The 20198-nt window shown below is 36.4% G+C and overlaps 4 protein-coding genes across 4 annotated transcripts; all 4 read right to left on the bottom strand.

Moving 5' to 3' along the window:
* Positions 1-59: 59 nt before the first annotated feature.
* On the bottom strand, positions 60-2375 carry LOC106427826 (probable WRKY transcription factor 38). Its single transcript, XM_013868548.3, is given in 5 exon segments — positions 60-1491; positions 1583-1702; positions 1901-2272; positions 2274-2329; positions 2331-2375. Coding segments are annotated over 5 exon segments (1074 nt in total). The 5' UTR covers positions 2361-2375; the 3' UTR covers positions 60-995.
* A 4264-nt stretch (positions 2376-6639) lies between these two features.
* On the bottom strand, positions 6640-7706 carry LOC125592353 (B3 domain-containing protein REM12-like). Its single transcript, XM_048767348.1, has 2 exons — positions 7112-7706; positions 6640-7043 (listed from the first exon to the last, which is right to left on the bottom strand). The coding sequence occupies exons 1-2, from the start codon at positions 7181-7183 to the stop codon at positions 6720-6722; spliced, it is 396 nt and encodes a 131-aa protein (XP_048623305.1). The 5' UTR covers positions 7184-7706; the 3' UTR covers positions 6640-6719.
* Positions 7707-9695: 1989 nt separating this feature from the next.
* Positions 9696-10514, bottom strand: LOC111209549 (glutathione S-transferase T3-like). The gene has a single exon (XM_022709508.1). The coding sequence runs from the start codon at positions 10512-10514 to the stop codon at positions 9696-9698; it is 819 nt and encodes a 272-aa protein (XP_022565229.1).
* LOC106427829 (uncharacterized protein At4g04775-like) lies at positions 10423-12239 on the bottom strand. Its single transcript, XM_048767347.1, has one exon. The coding sequence runs from the start codon at positions 11551-11553 to the stop codon at positions 10978-10980; it is 576 nt and encodes a 191-aa protein (XP_048623304.1). The 5' UTR covers positions 11554-12239; the 3' UTR covers positions 10423-10977.
* Between the last annotated feature and the right edge of the window lie 7959 nt (positions 12240-20198).

Genomic DNA, 20198 nt, shown 5'->3' with positions numbered 1-20198 from the left:
TGAGTCGCAGGTATCCGCCGACCCGCAAAATAAAAAAAAATTATTTTTTTCTAAAATTTTTTAAAATAAATAAAAATAAAAATAAAAATATGTAAAAAATATATAAATTAATGAAAATTATATAATTTAAATTATAAATGTATAATTTTTATTATAAAAAGTAATTAATTGATAAAAAAAATAATTATTTATTAAATTTAATATTATATGCGGGCCCCGCGGGTTACCCGCAATCTTAGCGGGGCGGGTGCGGGTTTACGATTTTTCTTTCGCGGGTTATGCGGGTCGGAATTTTGAGTTTAAAAAATAGAGTCGATCCGCGGGTTGGCGGGTCATGCGGGGCGGGTTGACCCGCGAACCCAGCCCTACCGCCAACCCGCAAATTAAAAAAAAAAAAAAACATTTTTGAAAAAAAAACATTTTTTCGTAAAATATATAAAAAACAATAAATATTTGTATAATTTTAATTATAAATATATTTTTTTAATAGTATTTTTTAAAAATAACTATTATATAAATAAAAAATAATTATTTTTAATTAAAATAACTATTTTTAATATAATTAATATTACCCGCGGGTTTGGCGGGTTACCCGCGGGTTTTGGCGGGGCGGGTGCGGATATGAAAGTTTTTGTTTGCGGGTTATGCGGGTCGAGTTTTTGAATCGAAAAAATGATTCGACCCGCGGCGGGGCGGGGCGGGTCGGGGCGGGTTGACCCGCGAACCCAGCACTACTTTTCATCGAGCAAGTCAGCCAAAAACTAACGTTGACTTGGCGATATTACACCCCAAAGTTGGCTAAACTTTGTTTTATTTTTATTTCCTGGTTTGGTGGATATATGTATTACACATTGTCTCTAGCAAATGATTTTGTTACAACAACCCACTTCAAATATTCTACTCATGCTCGATAAAATGATAGAAACTATTCAATAACATACATACGCGTAGTTTTCATTATTTCTCGTAAAGGAGATCCTTTCGCTGAAATTTTTTTAGTGAACTCCAAAGTCAAACAAACCATAACGATCCCACGAGTCCAAGTTGTTCAATAGCAGATCTGAATCAAACATGTCAGTTTCACTGACAGATGACAACGGAGGAGTATAAGAACTTGATAGTGATGACGACTGATTCTCTTCCATCACATGTTGACAATCTTTATCGTCACCGGTTATCTCACGGTACTGGTCCGTGCAGGTTTCCTCTTTGATGATAGATTCTTCATGCTTAACCGATAAAGAAAAACCGGTAGAGTGACTTCCCTTCTCCTGATCAAGTTCTTTCCCGAATCGTATAATCCGGGAACTTCCCGCATCATGTACCTGATCTTGAACCGCAGTGAAAACAGCATCATGATTATGGTTAATCTTGCAAGTGTGGTGGCCAAAGTAAGTGGTTCGGTACACCGGAGGGTTTTCTTTGATCTGCTGTTCATGCTTTCTTGCTCCACAGTCATGATCTATGTGGTAAGAACATCTATAGTAGCTCCTGTATTAACATTAATACATACTCCTATTAGTATCAGTGATCAAATATGATTACAGTTGATCAAATTTGATTAGACTATTTATAATATTACCTTTCGTATTTAGAGTTTTTTATAGACTTTTGCCCGTATTTCCTCCAAAGAAACCCGTCGTTGTAGGGATCCGGTGAATCGTCCCTCCAGTTCTTAGTTGAATTTGTACTATTAATCTTTCTGAAAAATATGATGGAATCAAAATATTAACATACATTCACATATTCCATTGATTAGCTAATCACACATTAATCTATATATGTGTTGACATTATGTGTATAATTAAAAAAACAAGATATATAAAAAGTTTAGTTTACTTTGAACTATATATTTTTTTAGCAAGGAAACATTCAAGGGCTAAATGTTAATCATCAATACCTTCTTTTGGAGTGGGGAAGAGGAGGAGAAGAATCCATTGAAGATAAATCAGAAACCTGGTCATCCTCCGATTTTGGTTGATCAGATAAGATTGAGATGGCGTTGGAAAAACAATGGACGATGGATTTAGCAAGATCATAGCTTGAAACCGATCTGTCATCAGCCATTGGATCCTCTAGCCAGAGCTTCAAACGCTTGGCACAGCTATGTCCATAAAGGATAGCTTGCACCACCTTTTCGTGGGGCGAATTCATTTTCAAAGAGTAGTGTGCTTTGTGTGTGCCCAAGTTTCTTAGCCGTTTTCTTTCTCTCAAGTTTCTTTTCGATGCTATAATATCTGAATGGATAGGGAGATCATACACATATATATAGGGCAAGTGCAAAGTGGTGCAAACACGTTAGCAGACGAGGGCATGAGGAATAAAAAAATTGATAAGAAAGTGTTAGGAAAGTACAACATGGTATAGTTAAACCTTGTATATACACAATAATTATAAACCGTATATATTACGTATATATTACACATACACTAGGATGTATTTTAGTATAAAATAGTAAAATAAAAATTAGGATTTCGGACATGTGCTCGGCTCCACCAGGTAGTTGCTTTTTTGTCTTTAGCAGACACCGATTGTGGGAGTACTAGAATAGGGGAAATAGAAAGGAAATTTAGGTGTTGACTTTAGCATATGATTTGTCATGTGATAAAAACCAACGTTTCGTTTTGTATAGTCTTCCATTTTATTATACTAATCTACGCGGTTCAGTTATCATTACAAAAATATTGTTTTTGGCTAAGGTTAAGAGAAAAATTAATGGTTAATTAGTCATGTGTGAAGGACAGAAGGAATCTGCCAAAAAATATGTGTTTAATAGAAGGTTGGATATAGGTTAGAGAGACTCAGAGTTATGATTTTCCCGAAATTTATGAATACCAGCATTGTTTAGTTATGGACAGTTCTCATAAAAGACACTAAAATAGTGTTTTACCAAAAGAGCACACTTTAAAAAAAAAGTGACTAAAAAGGTTTCACTAACAAGATAAAAGACAATTTTGTTCTTATTTTATAAATAGATAAATATAAATAATTATTTAAATAAATAATAGCAAATAAAAAATCGGCAATTCTCTCAAATAATCCTTTTTAAGTTTTTGTCACAAAAATAGTCCTCAAAAAAGAAAAATGACCAAAATATCCTCTTTTTGTTTTGAAATTTTAATTATTTATTTTTTAAAATTTGAAATTCTATCCCCAAAATTCCATCTCTTAACTCTAAACTCTAAATCTAGATTAATTAATCCTATGGTAAAAATACATTTTTATCCTTTAATAAAACTTATTTTGGTCATAAAAATTTGTATTTTCGAAAATACATTTTTCAATTCGAACTTTTTGATTTATTTTTCAATATTTTATTTTGAAATCCAAAAATTATTTTTGAAACTATTTTAAAACTTATTATTGAAAATTTTAAATATTTGTTTTTTTAAAACCACATCTCCCCAACCAAAATTTCATCACTAAAATCTAAATCATAAATCTAGCTTAGTTAATCATAAAAATATTAACCTATTTTCCCTCTTTAATAATACATATTGGTTATTTTGACCATTATGTGTTATATTTATGGTAAAAAATATTTTTAGTGTTATCCTAGATGGTTTTTCTTTAGTTATTTGTTCAAAATTAAATTATATAAATCCTATACTGTTCCAACTTTATCTTCTAGTTTCTATTCTGGTTGATATTAAAAATCCAAAAAAAAAGCTGTTCAGCGGGAATTGTTTGTGAGAACAAGATAAAAGTTAAAAGGAGCAATTGGGATGCTACAAACCTAAAACAGAGACTATAGCCTATAGGAGAGAAACTATAGAGCCATGGTTGAAAACTTTTGAGATAGGATTCCATCGATAGATCATTCCCTTGCATCCGGTAATGAGAATCCAACTTTACATGTATAGTTTTCTCAACAAAAAACAACTTTACATCAGTAGCTCAGCTACTGAACAGACCGTGCTTAGAAAGTCGAAAGTCTTGTGTTAGCTGTTAAGTTGTTTCCTGATGGAAAAGACTATAGACTGAATCCATAGTATCATCAATTTTAATTTTACTGTTTTTAGAATTAATAAACGAATTTCACCAAGTGTCATTTACATAATTATGATCATTTTTTATTGTTAAGTAGGATACTACTCCCTCAAATCTTTTAACGAAAAAAATATACATCATAAACTTGAGGGTTTCTAGAAAACACACATTAAATTATTATCTTTAGTTCTTTATACATTAAAATAGCTAATAATTACCAAGTAGCTGGCAATTGGCGACCAATGCACTGACGAAAACGCCATTAATTCCGATCCATATCGACGTTATCACACATGACGTAGTCTTCATCGAAGATGCTGACTTCAGAAAGATGACGTCAGAAATAAGAACAACTACTAGTCAACTGTGATGTGGGATTCATTGGTTGGCAGATCAGTGAATATTTTTAAAGCTAATAAAAAATATATTTGAACTAATCATAGATTCATAGTTTTGTAGTTAAAAAGAAAATTGTAGTCTTTGTAGACTTGTAGTTGCGTTTTTAGAAAGAAAACGGTAGTGAGACTTTTTTTTTTGAAAAAAAAATGGTGGTGAGACTTCTATGGTAAATAATCCCTTCGTATTCAAAAGAATGATGTTTTAGATTTTGTATTTGTATTTCAAAGATTGATATTTTAGTTTTAACGAATGCAATTCCTTTAAATTAAAATATAATAAAAAGTTCAAAATGTGAATGATACTCTTTATGTTTCGCAAAAAATATAATTTTGACATATTTCAGGTAAATTAAGAAAATAATATACTTTTTTGAAAAAAAATGGTTAAATTCGGATTTATTAAAGACACATACCTAATCCCCGGGTAGGAGGTGAAGCCCACGACTCCCGGGTTTTCATACGGACGTATCCGCAGCCGTGGTGAATAGAACAAAGTGACTTAGTTTCCGTAGCAGGAAGATTGAACCCGAAATGTGTTTGCATCCAAGGCCGTCCACTACCACTGGACCACAAGGCCCGCTCAAAAATATACTTTATTTAATATATAATTATTTAAATAAAAATATTTTAACTAAAATTATATTGGTTGTTGAAATGATAAAATATATTTATGGTTACTATTCATATTTTGTAAATAATATTAATTTTTAATTTTTATGAAAACTATACTCTCCATTTAATTTGAATATCATTTTTTGTGCATAGTATTATTTAACGATATAATATGAATATATGCATGAAAATTTAAAAATATTATCTAGTATGACAGTTTATACTATTATTGATATGCTAATTTTGAATGTTCAAAAGTATTTTAAAACTTATCATAAAATTAAATTTTAGATCTAAAATAAACAGAAATACAAACTTATCATAAGTTTTTTTCAAATGACATATAGAAAATTTAGAAACTAATATTGTCATATCAATAAATTTTGCTTTTTTCTATTACCATTATTTCATTTTTCAAACGACATAATAAAAATTTCATCAGATTCTAAGAAATGACAAGTTTTTTCAATTTTATGTATTACTAAAAAGTATGAGTTATTTAATAAAAATCATTCAAAAATATTACCATTTTTTTTTGTTTTAGGCGGATCATCCGATATCGGATCTAGATTAATAGCGGGTTATCGATTTTTACAAGGTTTATCTAAGTTTTAATTAACAAAATTTTATTAAATCTGAACTGGATTATAAACAGGTCCACAGATCTATCGGTTCAACCACGGTCTGGGTAAAATATGAAAACATTATTTGAAAATTAAACACTATAATAGAACATTTTTTTATGAAAAACTAAAAGAACAATTTTTAAATTATTTGTTTTCTAATATAAGTTGTAAATTCAGTGAAGTTTTATCAAAATTAGAGCGCAGAAAAAAATCTAGTTATCTTATTAATCAAGAAGTTTTTGTTTTTTTAATCTCTTAATCTCGTATAGGACATTGGGTTTTTTTTTTTCTGGTCGTTGGCTAAGATATTGATTTCTCATCAAATTTAAAAAGGCATTAATTTTTATTCAAAAATTAAATAAGATTTTTATATTATCGAAGTTCACGCTCCATCAATAGAGCACCATTAGTGTTTGGTACCTCAGAAGGAGTACCTAACAAATAAAATATCAAATTTGAGTATAATTTAATTAACCACTAAATTTTAGATCAGAAAAATAAATCAAACCAGTAATATAGCAAGATGTGGAAGAACCAGAGTAATAGGGGGAAGAATCGATTCTTTATGACCAATTGTCTCTTCTTCTCTCTCCCTTTTCCAATTAGTTTCATTTTTTAAATCTGCAGAGACGATGCAACGTACTTGCGATGGGCATGCTCTTACTCTATACGTTTTGCGATGGGCATGCTCTTACTCTATACGTTTAGAGCATCCACGATAGGGATACCCATTGTGAAATCCTTAAGAATAAATTATCTTTTTTTTTTTTTTTTTTGAATAGTTAAAGACTCTTGTGAAAAATGTGTGTGCAATGGTGAACCCGAAGTTAGAATCTTTAGAAAAAAAAAATATTATTTTTTTTTTGTTTAGTGAAATATAATTTCTATATATTGAATGATTAAATAGAATAACTTAACATAAAATACTAGAAATAAACTTAAAAAATAATAATTAAACATATAAATATAACAATTAAAAATAAAAACAATAATTAAACATAAAGATAGAAAAATTCCTAAATAAAAACATGATTAAATATAAAGATTACACATAAGAGTTTATAAGATGATTGAATATTAAAATCCAACATGATCATGAATGACCACCTAATGAAGACTCACCACTCGTTCTGCTCAAGTATTTGCTCAGTATTTCAGAGCACTCTTTTCTTTCCGGACATACACACATCAATGGAGTAGTTTTCCCATCTCCAACCACATTGAATGCAAATAAGTCTCCTATCTCGCATCTGTTATCGAGACAGAACTTTCTCCAGCCTCTTGTGATGTAATACTTGCCGGCTGATTCGCTAAATCGCAAACTCACATTCCATGAATTTCCCTCTTTGTTCACCAGTATCGTCTCTTTGCATTGTTTGTGCAAAGCAGTAGAACTCGTAGCTCCCACAGGAAGATACTGCAAACAAATAATGTACAGACACATAATAGATTAAACTATTTATTTTACTAACTAAATTGACTCACAAGTTTGTCTTCTTTTAGATTAGAAGCAGTGACCTCAGCCAAAAAACAGTAGTCAAATGAGAAAGAAGACATTGCCCCTGTTCGTCCTGAAATAAAAGAAACAATTTCCCACAAAACAATTTAATAGTAATTTTTATTTTATTAATTGCATGAAAAAAAAAGATACAATGATAAATATAAAGAAATCAAGAAACACTAATTAAACATAAAGATACATTAATTAAACATAAAGATACAATAATTTAACATAATCAAGGAATTAAAAAAAAAATACAATAATTAAACATAAAGATAGAAGGATTTTTAATCCTCGTCCCCAAATTTGTTCCAAATATGCTCGATTAAATCATTTTTCAGATGGTCATGTATTCTCCTATCTCGAACATCATTCCGAGTGGGAAAAATATTATTGAGAATTGTAGGAATCTCGGTTTCCACCTGTGAACTTCTCATGACGTCACCTTCTTCAAATTCAGATATATCATAACGAATGTATCCATCCCGTTCATCTTCGACTATCATGTTGTGTAGTATGATACACGCTCTCATAATCTTCCCTATCTTTGCTTTGTCCAACGTAAGAGTCGGGTTTCTCACAATCGCAAATCGCGCTTGTAATACTTCAAAAGCCCGCTCCACATCTTTTCGGGTTGCTTCTTGATGTTTAGCAAATAACTCTTGTTTTGGTGATTGAGGGAGTGAGATGGATTGGATAAAGGTTGACAATTTTGGATATATACCGTCTGTGAGGTAGTACGCCAACTTATACATGTCTCCGTTGACCATGTACTTTACCCGCGGAGCTCGACCTTCTAAAATGTCATCAAAAAGAGGAGATCGATCGAGGACATTAATATCGTTTAAGGTACCTGGAGGTCCAAAAACGTGTGCCAGATCCAAAGATCTTGGGAAGCTACAGCCTCTAAGACAATTGTCGGTTTTCCTGATCCACGGGCGTACTGTCATTTCCAAGCGGTCGGGCAATTTTTCCACTCCCCATGCATACAGTCAATGCTCCCGATCATCCCAGGAAACCCTCGTTTCTCTCCAATGTCGAGTAGTCGTTGAAGATCATCCGGTGTGGGTCGTCGTAGATACTCGTCTCCGAATAACTATATAATTCCGTCAGTGAAATTATGTAAACACAAAAGTGTTGAGGTCTCAGCTAGTCGGAGATATTCATCAACCGTGTCAGCCCCAGTACCATAAGCAAGCAGTCGAATAGCCGCCGTACATTTTTGTAGCGGAGAATGACCTAACCTCCCGGTTGCATCTGGTCTTTGTTGAAAGAATACGAAGTTCTCCTGGAGGGCAAGGACAATACGCATGAATAAACCCTTATTCATGCGGAAACGTCGTCTGAATTGTGCCGAGTATGTCGCATTCTCTCTGAAGTAGTCATTAACTAAACGGGTGTGTCCCCCTTCACGGTCTCGTTCAATATAACCCCGTGTGTTTTGCATATTCGGTTGGGCCTCCACTATGTCATTATATGCATCTTCGACTATTTCATCGAGAACCTCGTCCAATCTTTCATCGATTTCATTGGATGATGATGATGATGATGATGATGATGACATTTTAGGTTTCCCTCCTTTTAAAAATAAAATATTAAGTTTAGTTTTTTATATCATTTATTTTGACATTAATAACTAATTGGTATTATAGCATAAAATCCCAATTTGTAATCATCTTATTTCCCATTTTCCAATCATCTTATTTCCATTTTTTATTTTGGTTATAGATGTTCAAATTTTAAACATATATGGTATTATTTCATAAAATCCCAATTTCTAATCATCTTATTTCTCATTTTCAAATCATCTTATTTCCAAATTTTTTTTTGGTTATAGATGTTAAAATTTTAAACATATATGGTATTATTTCATAAAATCTCATTTGTATTCATCTTAAATTCCATTAAGCCATGTTTTTGCTAACCTTGTGATATGTTTGGTCTTTTGCTAACCTTGTGATATGTTTCTCCGTCTTGATGTCACAGAGAACAGAGAAGCCCTGCCTTTCTTGAAACATTAAGCCATGTTTTTACTCAAGTCGCTTAATTCAAATTCAAGTTCTATTCTACTCAAGTTAGTAAGGATAGTTATATAGTAGTAAGTATAGTTCAACATATCAGTGAGTTCAATTAAACAAGTTCATGAGCTAAACTCTTAAATTTCAGTGAGTTCAACACAACATCAATGAGTTAAACGTAAGAACAAGAGGACACAAAGCATTTCATTTATAAAAAGTTCATTACCTAAACAAAAGTGGTTCTTGTAGTAGGATCCGAATACAAGTTCATTCGTGGCTAAATATTACAACCTTTCCGAGAAAACACCTCTCCGAGAGGCTAAAGGAAAACACCTCTCCGAGATAGAAAGTTAAAGACTACATTGCGTTCTACTTATAATACATTAGGTGAGGGACAAGAACCCGTGACTTCCACCCGTGACTTCAACCCGTGACTTCCTTCACATGCCTACTTAGATAAACCTGACACATCAAATAAGACAAAGGTTAGTAAAGTTCAAATGCATTATAGTTTCATTTTTAGACATTACCTCTAACCAACATTAATACATCAAAGCATTTCAGACATTAGTTTCATTTTTAGATTTGTTTCCATCTCAGTTAAAGGCTCCTTCTTCGCGAGTAAACGATCTAGAATCTTAGCTCTAGACACTTTTTCTTTGACTTCTAAAACCTCCTGAAGCTTACCCAGCTCCTCCTCTCTACCACTTTTCTTCTTCTTGATACCAGCTTTGGCAGCCTTAACCCCGGGAGGTCGACCTTCTGGTTCGCCGACTTCCTCTTCTTCTCTATCAACATCAATCACTTGTTTACGCTTTTCCTTTCCACCCTCCTTCGGCCCGTAGACAGAGCACCACTTTTGGTCATGCCTCAGCTCCCTCCAGCAGTGATCCATGGTGAACTTGGACTCGGTAGTTTTGAAGAAAATTTCCAACGCCGCCTTCATCACATCATCGTCATTTTGGCCACTTCTCTGCTCCCTCAAAGCCGCATCATAGCATCCTGTAAACTTGGATACATCTGTGTTGATCCTCCCCCACCTCTGCTTGCAGGAACCTAGCTCTCTCGGTATGGTCCCAACCAGCTGCGGACTTGCATTGTAGTAATCTACAATCCGCCTCCATAAAGAACCAGCTTTCTGCTCATTGCTGATGATAGGATCCTTACTGGTGTTAAGCCAAGCACCAATAAGGATCTTATCCTCCATCGGAGACCACTTCCTCCTGAGACCAGACTCACCACCAGACTTGACAACAGGCTCGACTACAGGAGGGACAACAGACTCCCTAGGACCTTGGCTACCGAACCATAAAGGTTCGGCTGAATCAAGGTCCACCGGAGTCTGAGTTTGACTAAACAGTAGATTCATATAAGGTGTATTATTTTCCATTTGAATTATCGGTATATGTCACTCTAATAGCAACACAGAGACTTAAGTAGACGAGTTTAAACATTGAGCTAAACTAGTTGCATTTAAGGCCAATAAAAACGAGCAGTTAGTAAGGTAGAAAGCTAACTAAAGGCGTAAAACATTTAAAACAATCAATTCAAAGTAACACCTATTTGCAAAGTACTAAAACATTTAAAACAATCATATCAGAGGCGGTAGGAAGGTAGAAACGAAACAAATTGCATTTAATCAATACTAACAGTAATATTTTAAAGCAATGAACTTGCATTCATTACTAAAGCAAATCAATACTAAAGCATTTCAATACAAAGCATTTCATACAAAAGAGAGTAGGAATCGTACCTTAATTATACAGACACTCTTCAGCTTTACTAGTTGATCTAGTTTACTTCTTCTAAGCTCTTCCTGCATAAACATTAAATCAAACAGTCAAAAGTTTTAAAAAAATGTCATGAAGAAACAAGCAAATAGCACAAGAGAGATACTTACCACTCAGGTACATAGCAGCCAAACCTATGAATACTATTGCAGACACCATTACACAAACTGCCAATGCAAACACATTTGTATTCTCTGATTTCTTCTTCACCTCACACACCGTCTTCTGTAGCTTAAGCAGCTTCTGGTCACACTCAAAAGCTTGATCCTTGAGCTGTCTGACACGTCTCTGAACCTCACTGAGCTCCTCCGTTAAAGCCACATCCCACCATTTCCATATGTGGCAGCCCCCATCATCGACATTGGGGCACGAGAAGTGTCTTCGGTATGGATCCTTAGGTGTGTAAGAGCATTTGACAACAGGCTGAGCACCACAGTAGCAAGCCGTAGGGATTCCATCATCAGCCTCGGGTTGAGGTGGGAACTGATCCGGCTCTGCATTGCAGTAGGGACTCTCAGCTTCATCCGCGTACATCTTAGCTTCAGCTTCAAGAAGGGAGCTCATGTCTATAGAGTTTGATGATGAAGAAGGCTGAGAGTAGCTGTAATCTTGTCCCATTTGGTTCACCTGAGACAAATGATTAACGAACACATATCAAACCTAAAAAGTTGAGAAACCCTTGAGGAAAAAGATAAAATCCTCTTCCGTTGAAAACATATTTCATTTCGAAACCGTTTAAGAAATAAGATACAAATCCGCTTCAGATTGAAACCGAAATCTTGTCAAAACCCTTTATACAAACCCCCATACTGGATCTAAATCCCAAATCGATTTAACCTCAAATTGTTTTTAAACCCTAATTTGAATCGAAACCCAAATCGATTCAAACTCATCCCCGAAACACTAAAATGAGACGAATCTACATGAAAACTAAGCTAAAATGAACAAAAATACAGGTTTACGCTTCGATTTACCTTCGTGAAGACGATCGATTTCAAACGCAAAATATCGCCTTTCCTTGAGCTCTCCTTTTTTTTTCGGTCTCCGTCGAGAATGACCATTTTTTTTAACCAAACCCAAAATCAAACCGACCTCATCCCACTCAGGAGTTGACACGTGACTAAGGATCAAACTCTTAAAACCCTTGGCTACGGACCAATCCTTACGTCGATTAACCTAAGTAATATTATTATATTCGGTTTTACCTAAGTTTCGTGCTACGGAGTCGTCGTGTACTCCCGTTGTGCATGGTCTTAGGCATCTTGTACTTTTTTTTCAACTTTAACTATGTATTCGAGGATTTAACTTTTTATTCGGGTGGATAATGTTTAATTGAGTTATCCATTAGATGATTATTTAGATTCGTTCGCCTGTGACTTTGATCTGATCTGTGAAACTCATTGCTCACATGTGTTTTAAGCTTGTTATAAGCGATTTGTCTACTGGATCTTTATTTACTACTGTTTTATTATTATTATTATTATTATTATTCTACTATTTCTATATAGTGATTACAGAACTGAGATATACAGGTGTCGTGAATTTTGCATGTTAAGCAAAGCTATGGCCTATGGGTGAAGTCATTAATTATTTCATGTTGTGAACGTGTGTGAAACGTGTGTGAGTGTGAATATACATGTGAACACGACTTCATTGACAATTATTGAGATAACATTTTTCAAAAGACTTAACATTATTAAACCAAGTGGTTGGAACGCAGTTTACATGTCTTAATGATCTTGACGACGACTTCTACCACACTCTCCCAGTTCCAAAGATCCTTCAATTAAAACTGTCGTTGGACTTCAAAATTCAAGATACTTAACTTTGGATTAGTGCTTCCAGCTTCAATCAAATGAATTAATTTCTCTGGCATCCTCATTATTCCTAATAAGAAGAGAACAGTACTAATCTTGCTGGCTCACAATCTTACATCAACCTAGGCATTTTTTGGGTGGCCGACTCGCACTTTTAACTAAACAAATGGATAATAGGAGCAATCGTATTTCCAAACAACACATGTCTTTGCGAAAAGCCAGGCTTGGTTTAACCAAATTTTAGAAAGAAAGAAAATAGCCACAACTTTGAGACAACATATATAGACATCTGCCTTTCTTAAATTATCTTTGTAAAATTTTCTTCCTTCTCTTCTCTTCTCTCTGCCTTTATGCTACTACTTGTAAAAGATGCCCCATTTGGGAAGGTGAAATGAAGAAGGAATAAGATTTTTTTCTTTTTAAATCATAGACAGCATCGTATCGCCTTGTTTGATTATGAAATAAATTAACTAAACTAAAACGGCACACAGTCACTTTAAACGCTACGGAGTAGTATATTTCTTTTAGTACTACTATCTCTGTTTCAATTTAATTATCGTTTTATAATTTCAATGCAAAATTTATTGATTTTATTGGCTGAAATATGATTATCTATATTGGTAATAATATTTTTATTTAGTAAATATACAAAATTAAATGTTTTAATAATTCGTGTGTTCAAGCCTAAAACGACAATTGAAATGAAACGGATTGAATATTATTTAATGACAGTTAATATGATGCTCGACTTTTCTTTATAAGATAAACTTATAGGAAGTTGTTTTATGATTAAGCTAGACTAAAAGGTTTAAAGCGGTAAATAAAGCAGTAAACAAGTTGAAGAAGACAATTGTTCAGCTTGGCAGGGAGTTTGTTTGATGGAAGGATGGTTGTTAGATCTAGGGTTTCTATTCAGGTAATTAGGATTATAATGATATAGAGGCTAATTGTTGCTTGCAAGATATTATAGAACTCAACTAGGAGTACAAATCTAACAACTTTCGTTGTATAGACTGTCTAATATCTAGATCTTGGATCTCAACTCTCGTTTCGTTGATCACAAGAAAGTGTCGATCGATATTCCAATGGGCATATTAATCGATACACCTTTTGCACCGTCGATCGATTATTCAACTGTGATATCGATCGACGCGCTCTAGTCAAACTTTATGTGCGGGTTGATTATGTGTTCACTAGGGTTCATAAATCAACTTTCGTATGTTTCTAGCAATCCTAGCTCAATAGAATTCAGTTCAGAGAAAAGACCAAGCGATAGCATTGTGTCTAATGATTCTAAAATCAGGGTTCTAGTTCACGACTCTAGAACACAAGCAGTAAGAACAATCCTATGATGAATATCACAACTTAGCAGTTCTATATTTTAGGCTAATCCCTCATCCTATCTGAATCCTAAACCTAACAGGTGGATCTATTCAGACATGAAGTTTGTCACAGAAATCATAGATGAATAGATGAAAGCATAAATAATATAAAACCAAAACCAATGGAGTTCCAGGAGGACTCTAAAGGATTTCCTCCTTTCTCTCCTCACTAAGAACAAGAATTAAAGAAAGCTTAGCTGTCAACAATGGCATAGAAAACACATAAATAGGGTTTCTGGTCGTCAAAGGGTATTATGGTAATTTGGGGTTGCTTCTGGGCTTCAGTCGGTCATAAAATATTCTCGGCCCGCATTCTGGCATCCATATCGATCGATATCATGATTTCTGCATCGATCGACATACGTTCCTCTTCTCGACAGCTTCTTCTTGCGAGGCAGACTGACCACTCTTCAGTAAAACGGGCATAACTTCTGCTACAGGATGCTGATTGACCTCAAACCGGTGGAATTGGAAAGCTAACTCAAATATCTATTTTGTGTCAGAAGCTGGGCTCAATCTAACGGTGGGAAGTTCTCCATACATAGCTAGACATCTGACACGTCTGTGTAGTTCTGCACCTCAAAAGACTCCAAAATCACCATATTTCTCCAGAACGTACCTGAACCTGAAAATACTTTAAATATACTCTATATAGTAGTAAATATATATTAAAACACTTATAGACCATGGCTAAAAGTGGGTAAAATCTATGGTCTATCACATATCATTCAAAAATCTCTCAAATTTATTCAAACTTACATATAAAAGACTGACCAACCAATAAACAAATTATTTTGAACATCTGATATATAAAAAGATTGTTTACTATGCATAAGGCAAACAAAAGAGTTGCTCAAAAAAAAAAGCAAACAAAAGTATGATAAGAGCTTTGGCAACCCCGTGAATCTAGTATGTGTCCATCTGCGTCTCGAGATAAATTTGTTGCGTAGCTGATGAGTAGAACAAAGAAAATATATATCATATACATGATAACCATGCAGGATCCATAGTCCATACCTGTGGGAACCGAAATTCGCACTGTCGATTTCCGTTTAAATAAGAAAACTAGGAAAGCCCTAATTTCTCAGAGGTCCCGGATATCTGCTAATACCACACACCAAGCAATCAGAACACAAGAATAACAATGATAAAGTATAAGAAATCGAAAAGTGAACAAAATAGATCTTATTCTGAATTCGAGTTTGAGCGTTACAACAAGGTAAGAGCCTGGGCTACGAGAGCTGTCCTCTCCATGCTTCTGAGAAAAGTCCTCTCCATGCCTCTCGCCTAGGACTCCTTATATACTGGCTCCTAGGTCGGTTTACGCTTTTACTCTTCTGCCCTTAAGCCGCCATAGCATAAAAATGGAGATATTCCATTTTTTCCGATCTTCGTAATTATCTTCAAAATTTCGTATTTATCCGCGAAAACTTGACATTTATCTTTCCTTGCGAACCAAGCGTAAACCGTCATGCAGCTTACGGGCTGTTGGTTATGAAATCGTAAGTTGGGCCTCGAGTCATGTCTTAGGTCCCTTTGGACCGTCTTCTGACTCGAAGCTTTTATTACGGCTTCTTTCGATAAAGAACGAACTTTCCGCGGTTTTTACCGTAAAGTTTGATCGATGACTTAAAATGGCGGGAAACACAAAATGGGTTCGCTATGGTCTTCGGGAGATAGCATCGAAGGGTAGACGAGAATGCATGGACTAATGTCGTACCGACGTTTCGAAAGAGCTCGGTCGCTACGTAGCGATCGAGCAGAACGGACGCTCGGTCGCTGCGTAGCGACCTTCTGCTCGATCGCTGCGTAGCGACCGAGCTTCGGCTTGGGCTCGGTCGCTACGTAGTGACCGAGCGTTTACGACCGAGTGGAACAAACGCTCGGCCGCTACGTAGCGACCGAGAGGAACGGACGCTAGGTCGCTACGTAGCGACCGAGCTTCAGCTCGAGCTCGGTCGCTACGTAGAGATTGGACAGCGTGCATGTGCGGTAGTAGCGTAATGACCGAGCTTGGTTCGTCCGTATTCCGATCGTCATACTCGGACCTATCTGTAACCGGTCTGGACATGTTTCTGATGGCTTATGTTTGATCTAAATAGAATTCGAACGAAGCTTTATCACGGGAACATACGTTGTGACGTTCTCTTGACCGAGCATGATTTGTTGCGAAAAGACATACTTGTGTTTTGCGGGGATTTGGACGTTAACTTCGTCGCAACCGTTTTCGACCCCAAACAATACCCAACCTGATCACTTCCCGTTTTACCTAGTAATCTAGTCCGTACTAGGTAATCTCTTGATATTACATCTATTTCACTAAAATGGACCAGTTCTTAGATATATTGACCTTGAGACTTTCTCTCTTCTTCTTTTCGGACCATTTTTCGCCCATATCTTCCTTAAAGAACCTTCGAAAGTATTTTGGACTAAAGGTTAAGTACGTAGTTTTAAAAAAACATGAAAGAATCCTAAAATAAGTGAACCACTGGCAGAACCCAAAAGTGATGCAATGCATATTCCGGTGTTCCTAGTGATAACAAGTTTATGTTCTTTTTGGGCTTTGTTGATTAATGGGTTTCATGTAAATTTGAGCCTTCAGGTGTTTACGTTTATCTTCTTACTTCTTAGATTAGGATGTTAACAAAATTTCTTATTTTTTCTTTGAATAAATGTTAAATTAATTCAAAACCAGAATACTTCTTTTACAACATAAACTTCTCTATCGGAAGATCAAAATAAAGCTAATCATTTTATGGAACCTTGGTCATATAACTTGTTTAATCTCGTCGAGTGGCAAACCACAACCTGAGACCACCTTCATACTTCACCTGCCCTTGCTCACACAGAAAAGTTAATCTGCTTCTAATTGTCTTATCTACAAGAAGAGCTAGGCGAGCCCATGGCATTGCTTTATCTCCATGCCGCATGTTGTTGCGTTCCCGGCAGTGTTGATATATAGTCGCTTGGAAAGTATAGCCAAGCAAAAAGAGTTGCAAAGGATTAAACACCCTGAGATGCAGAAGCGGGAGAAGCTCATCCCATAATATTTGTGTAGTTAGCAGTTACGGCCCAAGAAAACAAACATTAGAGAATGATGTATGCCTGATGATGTCCACAGAGTACATAGTCCACTTTCTGTCCTGTTGCCAACTTTAAATACGATTACCAGTGAAGAGTCTATTCTTCATTGCTAGCCAAGTGAGAAAAGTGTATTTTGGTGTTGTATTTAAGAACTAAATATCCTTTACCCACACTTGCTGCTCATCATATTCCCTGAGCATATTTGTGGGGGTTATGATACCCACTTGTTACATAATACAAGCTATAATACCCATGTTCCTTCCACTATTCATTCGATTCATCCTTGTTCATGATTCAAGAATTGTTCACCCAGTTCACAGCCGCAGCGCGCTACATCTGGGGTGGATCCAGGATCCACAATATCCACTATGAAGTATCGGAAAACACCTCCGATGTGGTTTACAAGATTATTACTCTACAAACCCTAGAGAGTATAAAGAGAATACAAGGGAAGTACATGGCTAAGAGCTAAGCCCAAGATTACATAATTATCACTAGCTTACTCTATCTCTCCAAGAGACGCCATGGAAGCCCCCGCCTCCTAGAGGCTCAGCTTGAGCTTTTAGATCCATGTTGTGATCTTTCTTTCTTTGTATCAGCACTTGACCTAATGGGCTTCAACGATTAGGCCCATATGTTGTCCGCGCGTAACTTGTGCAAGCCGGCCCAACATTGAACATGTCTGATGGACTTTGACCAAACCTCACAAAACTCCACATGTTTGGTCCAAGTCCATAACCTTTACTTTGTGCCGACACTTCTTGATGCTTGAGCAAGTCTGCTCATCTTCTGCATCTACTTGTCTTCTCTTATCTCTTCTCACTTCTCTCAGCTCCACCTTGAGCCAAGCTTGAAGTTCCTTCATGATCTTCTTTAAACCTGCATAACCTTCGACTTTGATATACCATGGATTTGACTCATTTTCATCTGTGGTATATAAGTGTTTTACTATCTATATATTATATATTCTATCCTATTAGGTATGTTTTCGGGTTCAGGAGTATCTTGGAGTAAAGTGATGATTATGGAGCATTTATGAGCTTGAAAGAGATTTCATCCGAGCTGACCATTAGAAGTCGATACGAAGAAGAAGCAATCGTTCGATGCACATCCAGCAATTCTTATTCTTTTCTCTACCCCCATTCTGACACAAATTTTTTTTCTTGTCTTTTCAGGTGCATGCCCAACAGTACAAGAAGCAACAAGGACAAACACCTGCTATTCTCAGAAGATCCTGCTTACTTGGAACGAACGATCCACAAAGACCAACGTTCCACATCGCTCGACGCAGCAGCTTTCGCGTCGACCGATTCTCACACCCAACCGTCGACCGATAACCTACCTTCATCGTCGACCGATCTACATCGTTTGACATCGATCGATACTACACCGCGTACATCGATCGATCATCAGTCGCGAAACATGGTTGCGATTGTTATTCTCAGATAGAACGAGAATGAAAACTTGTATGACCAGGATGGTCATCCGCATAATGCAACAGGTCAGAAACTAGACGCTCAGGGGAATGTAATCCTTGATACTGATGCTACAGGAGCTGCTCAACCTGTAGAAGAGGCTGCTCGACCAAGGCCACTGGCTGACTACAATCGCCCAGATGAGTACTACGCCAACAGATCAACTATTCAACCGCACGAGCATCCTATGGACCATCTAGAGAGGTTCGAGGATCTTATCGCTGATATTCGTATGGATGGAGTCCCCGAGGACTACCTATTGTGCAAGCTCTTCAAGTATTCTCTGACTGGAGAAGCGATGCACTGGCTTAAGCAGCTACCCACAGGATCTCCAACATCCTGGGCCGACATCAAGAATGCTTTCTTGCGGAACTTCTCCGATGAGGCACGCGCTGAAGACTTGAGGAGCAAAATTGCTACATTCGCGCAGAAGACTGGAGAGTCTTTCAAAGATGCGTGGATCAAATTTAAGTTCTTCCAGCGAGACTGTCCACACCACGGATTCAACGAAGTGCAACTACTGTGCACTTTCTTCAGAGGTATCGCCTTGAGGTATCAGATGGCTCTTGATACAGCTAGCAAGGGAAACTTCAACAGCAGGAATCCGGTGGAAGCTTTGAGACTGATAGAAAATCTAGCAAACAGCAGCAGCACCAAGAACACTGACTTTAAGAGGAAGAAGTATGTTGCATCCCGAGGGAAAGAGCAGATGGACGAAGTTAGAGCAAAGTTAGATGTGGTTCATGAGCTTCTTAAGAAGCAGGCCTGCTCAGCTGAAGGAGAAGTAGCTGTAGAGATGGAAGGAGAAGAAGATGTAAACTACATTGGAGGTACTGGATTTCAGAGGTCTGGAAACCAGGGTGGAAACAGAAACTTCTATGGCAATGGTCAGAGGAGTAACCAGAGTTCATAGTTCCAGAAACCTTTCAGCAACAACAGCAGAGGCTATGGAAACTCATTTTACCAGAATCCACCACCACAGACTCAGGAAAGCAAGATTGAAGCAATGCTTGACAGAGTTCTGGAAGGACAACAACAACTCACTGTGAACTTCAATGGGAAGATAGATTCCGCCAACAACAGTCTGAACACAAGAATTGAGACCTTAGGGACTCAGGTGAGGAAGCTTGAAATGCTAGTGGTTCAGACTGGAGACACTGTAAAGAGGCAAGAAGCCTTGGCTAGAGAGACAGGAGTTGAGAAAGCAAAAACCCACGTAAATGCCATCATAGATGATGATTTCTAGCAAGTGGTGAAGCATGAGAAGCTTGGAGAAGGAGACTTCAAAGTTGAAAGCTCCATGAGTTTCGGCAGATCACATTGGTGTCGACCGATGTCAATGGATGCACATCGCTCGATTGACCATGACGAAGATCGATCGACTGATTACTCTAACCATCGATCGACGTCATCTGCTAAATCGACTGCGGAGTGTAGTGCAGTTCGGATCATGACTCATGAGGAATTCGCAGAAAAACATCCTCACCCACCCTCCCCTTTCTACG

This window comes from Brassica napus, chromosome C9 (genome assembly GCF_020379485.1).
Source record: "Brassica napus cultivar Da-Ae chromosome C9, Da-Ae, whole genome shotgun sequence".
Taxonomy (NCBI): Eukaryota; Viridiplantae; Streptophyta; class Magnoliopsida; order Brassicales; family Brassicaceae; genus Brassica; species Brassica napus.
The sequence above is the reverse complement of the archived record's forward strand: the minus strand, read 5'-3'. Positions and strand labels throughout refer to the sequence as shown.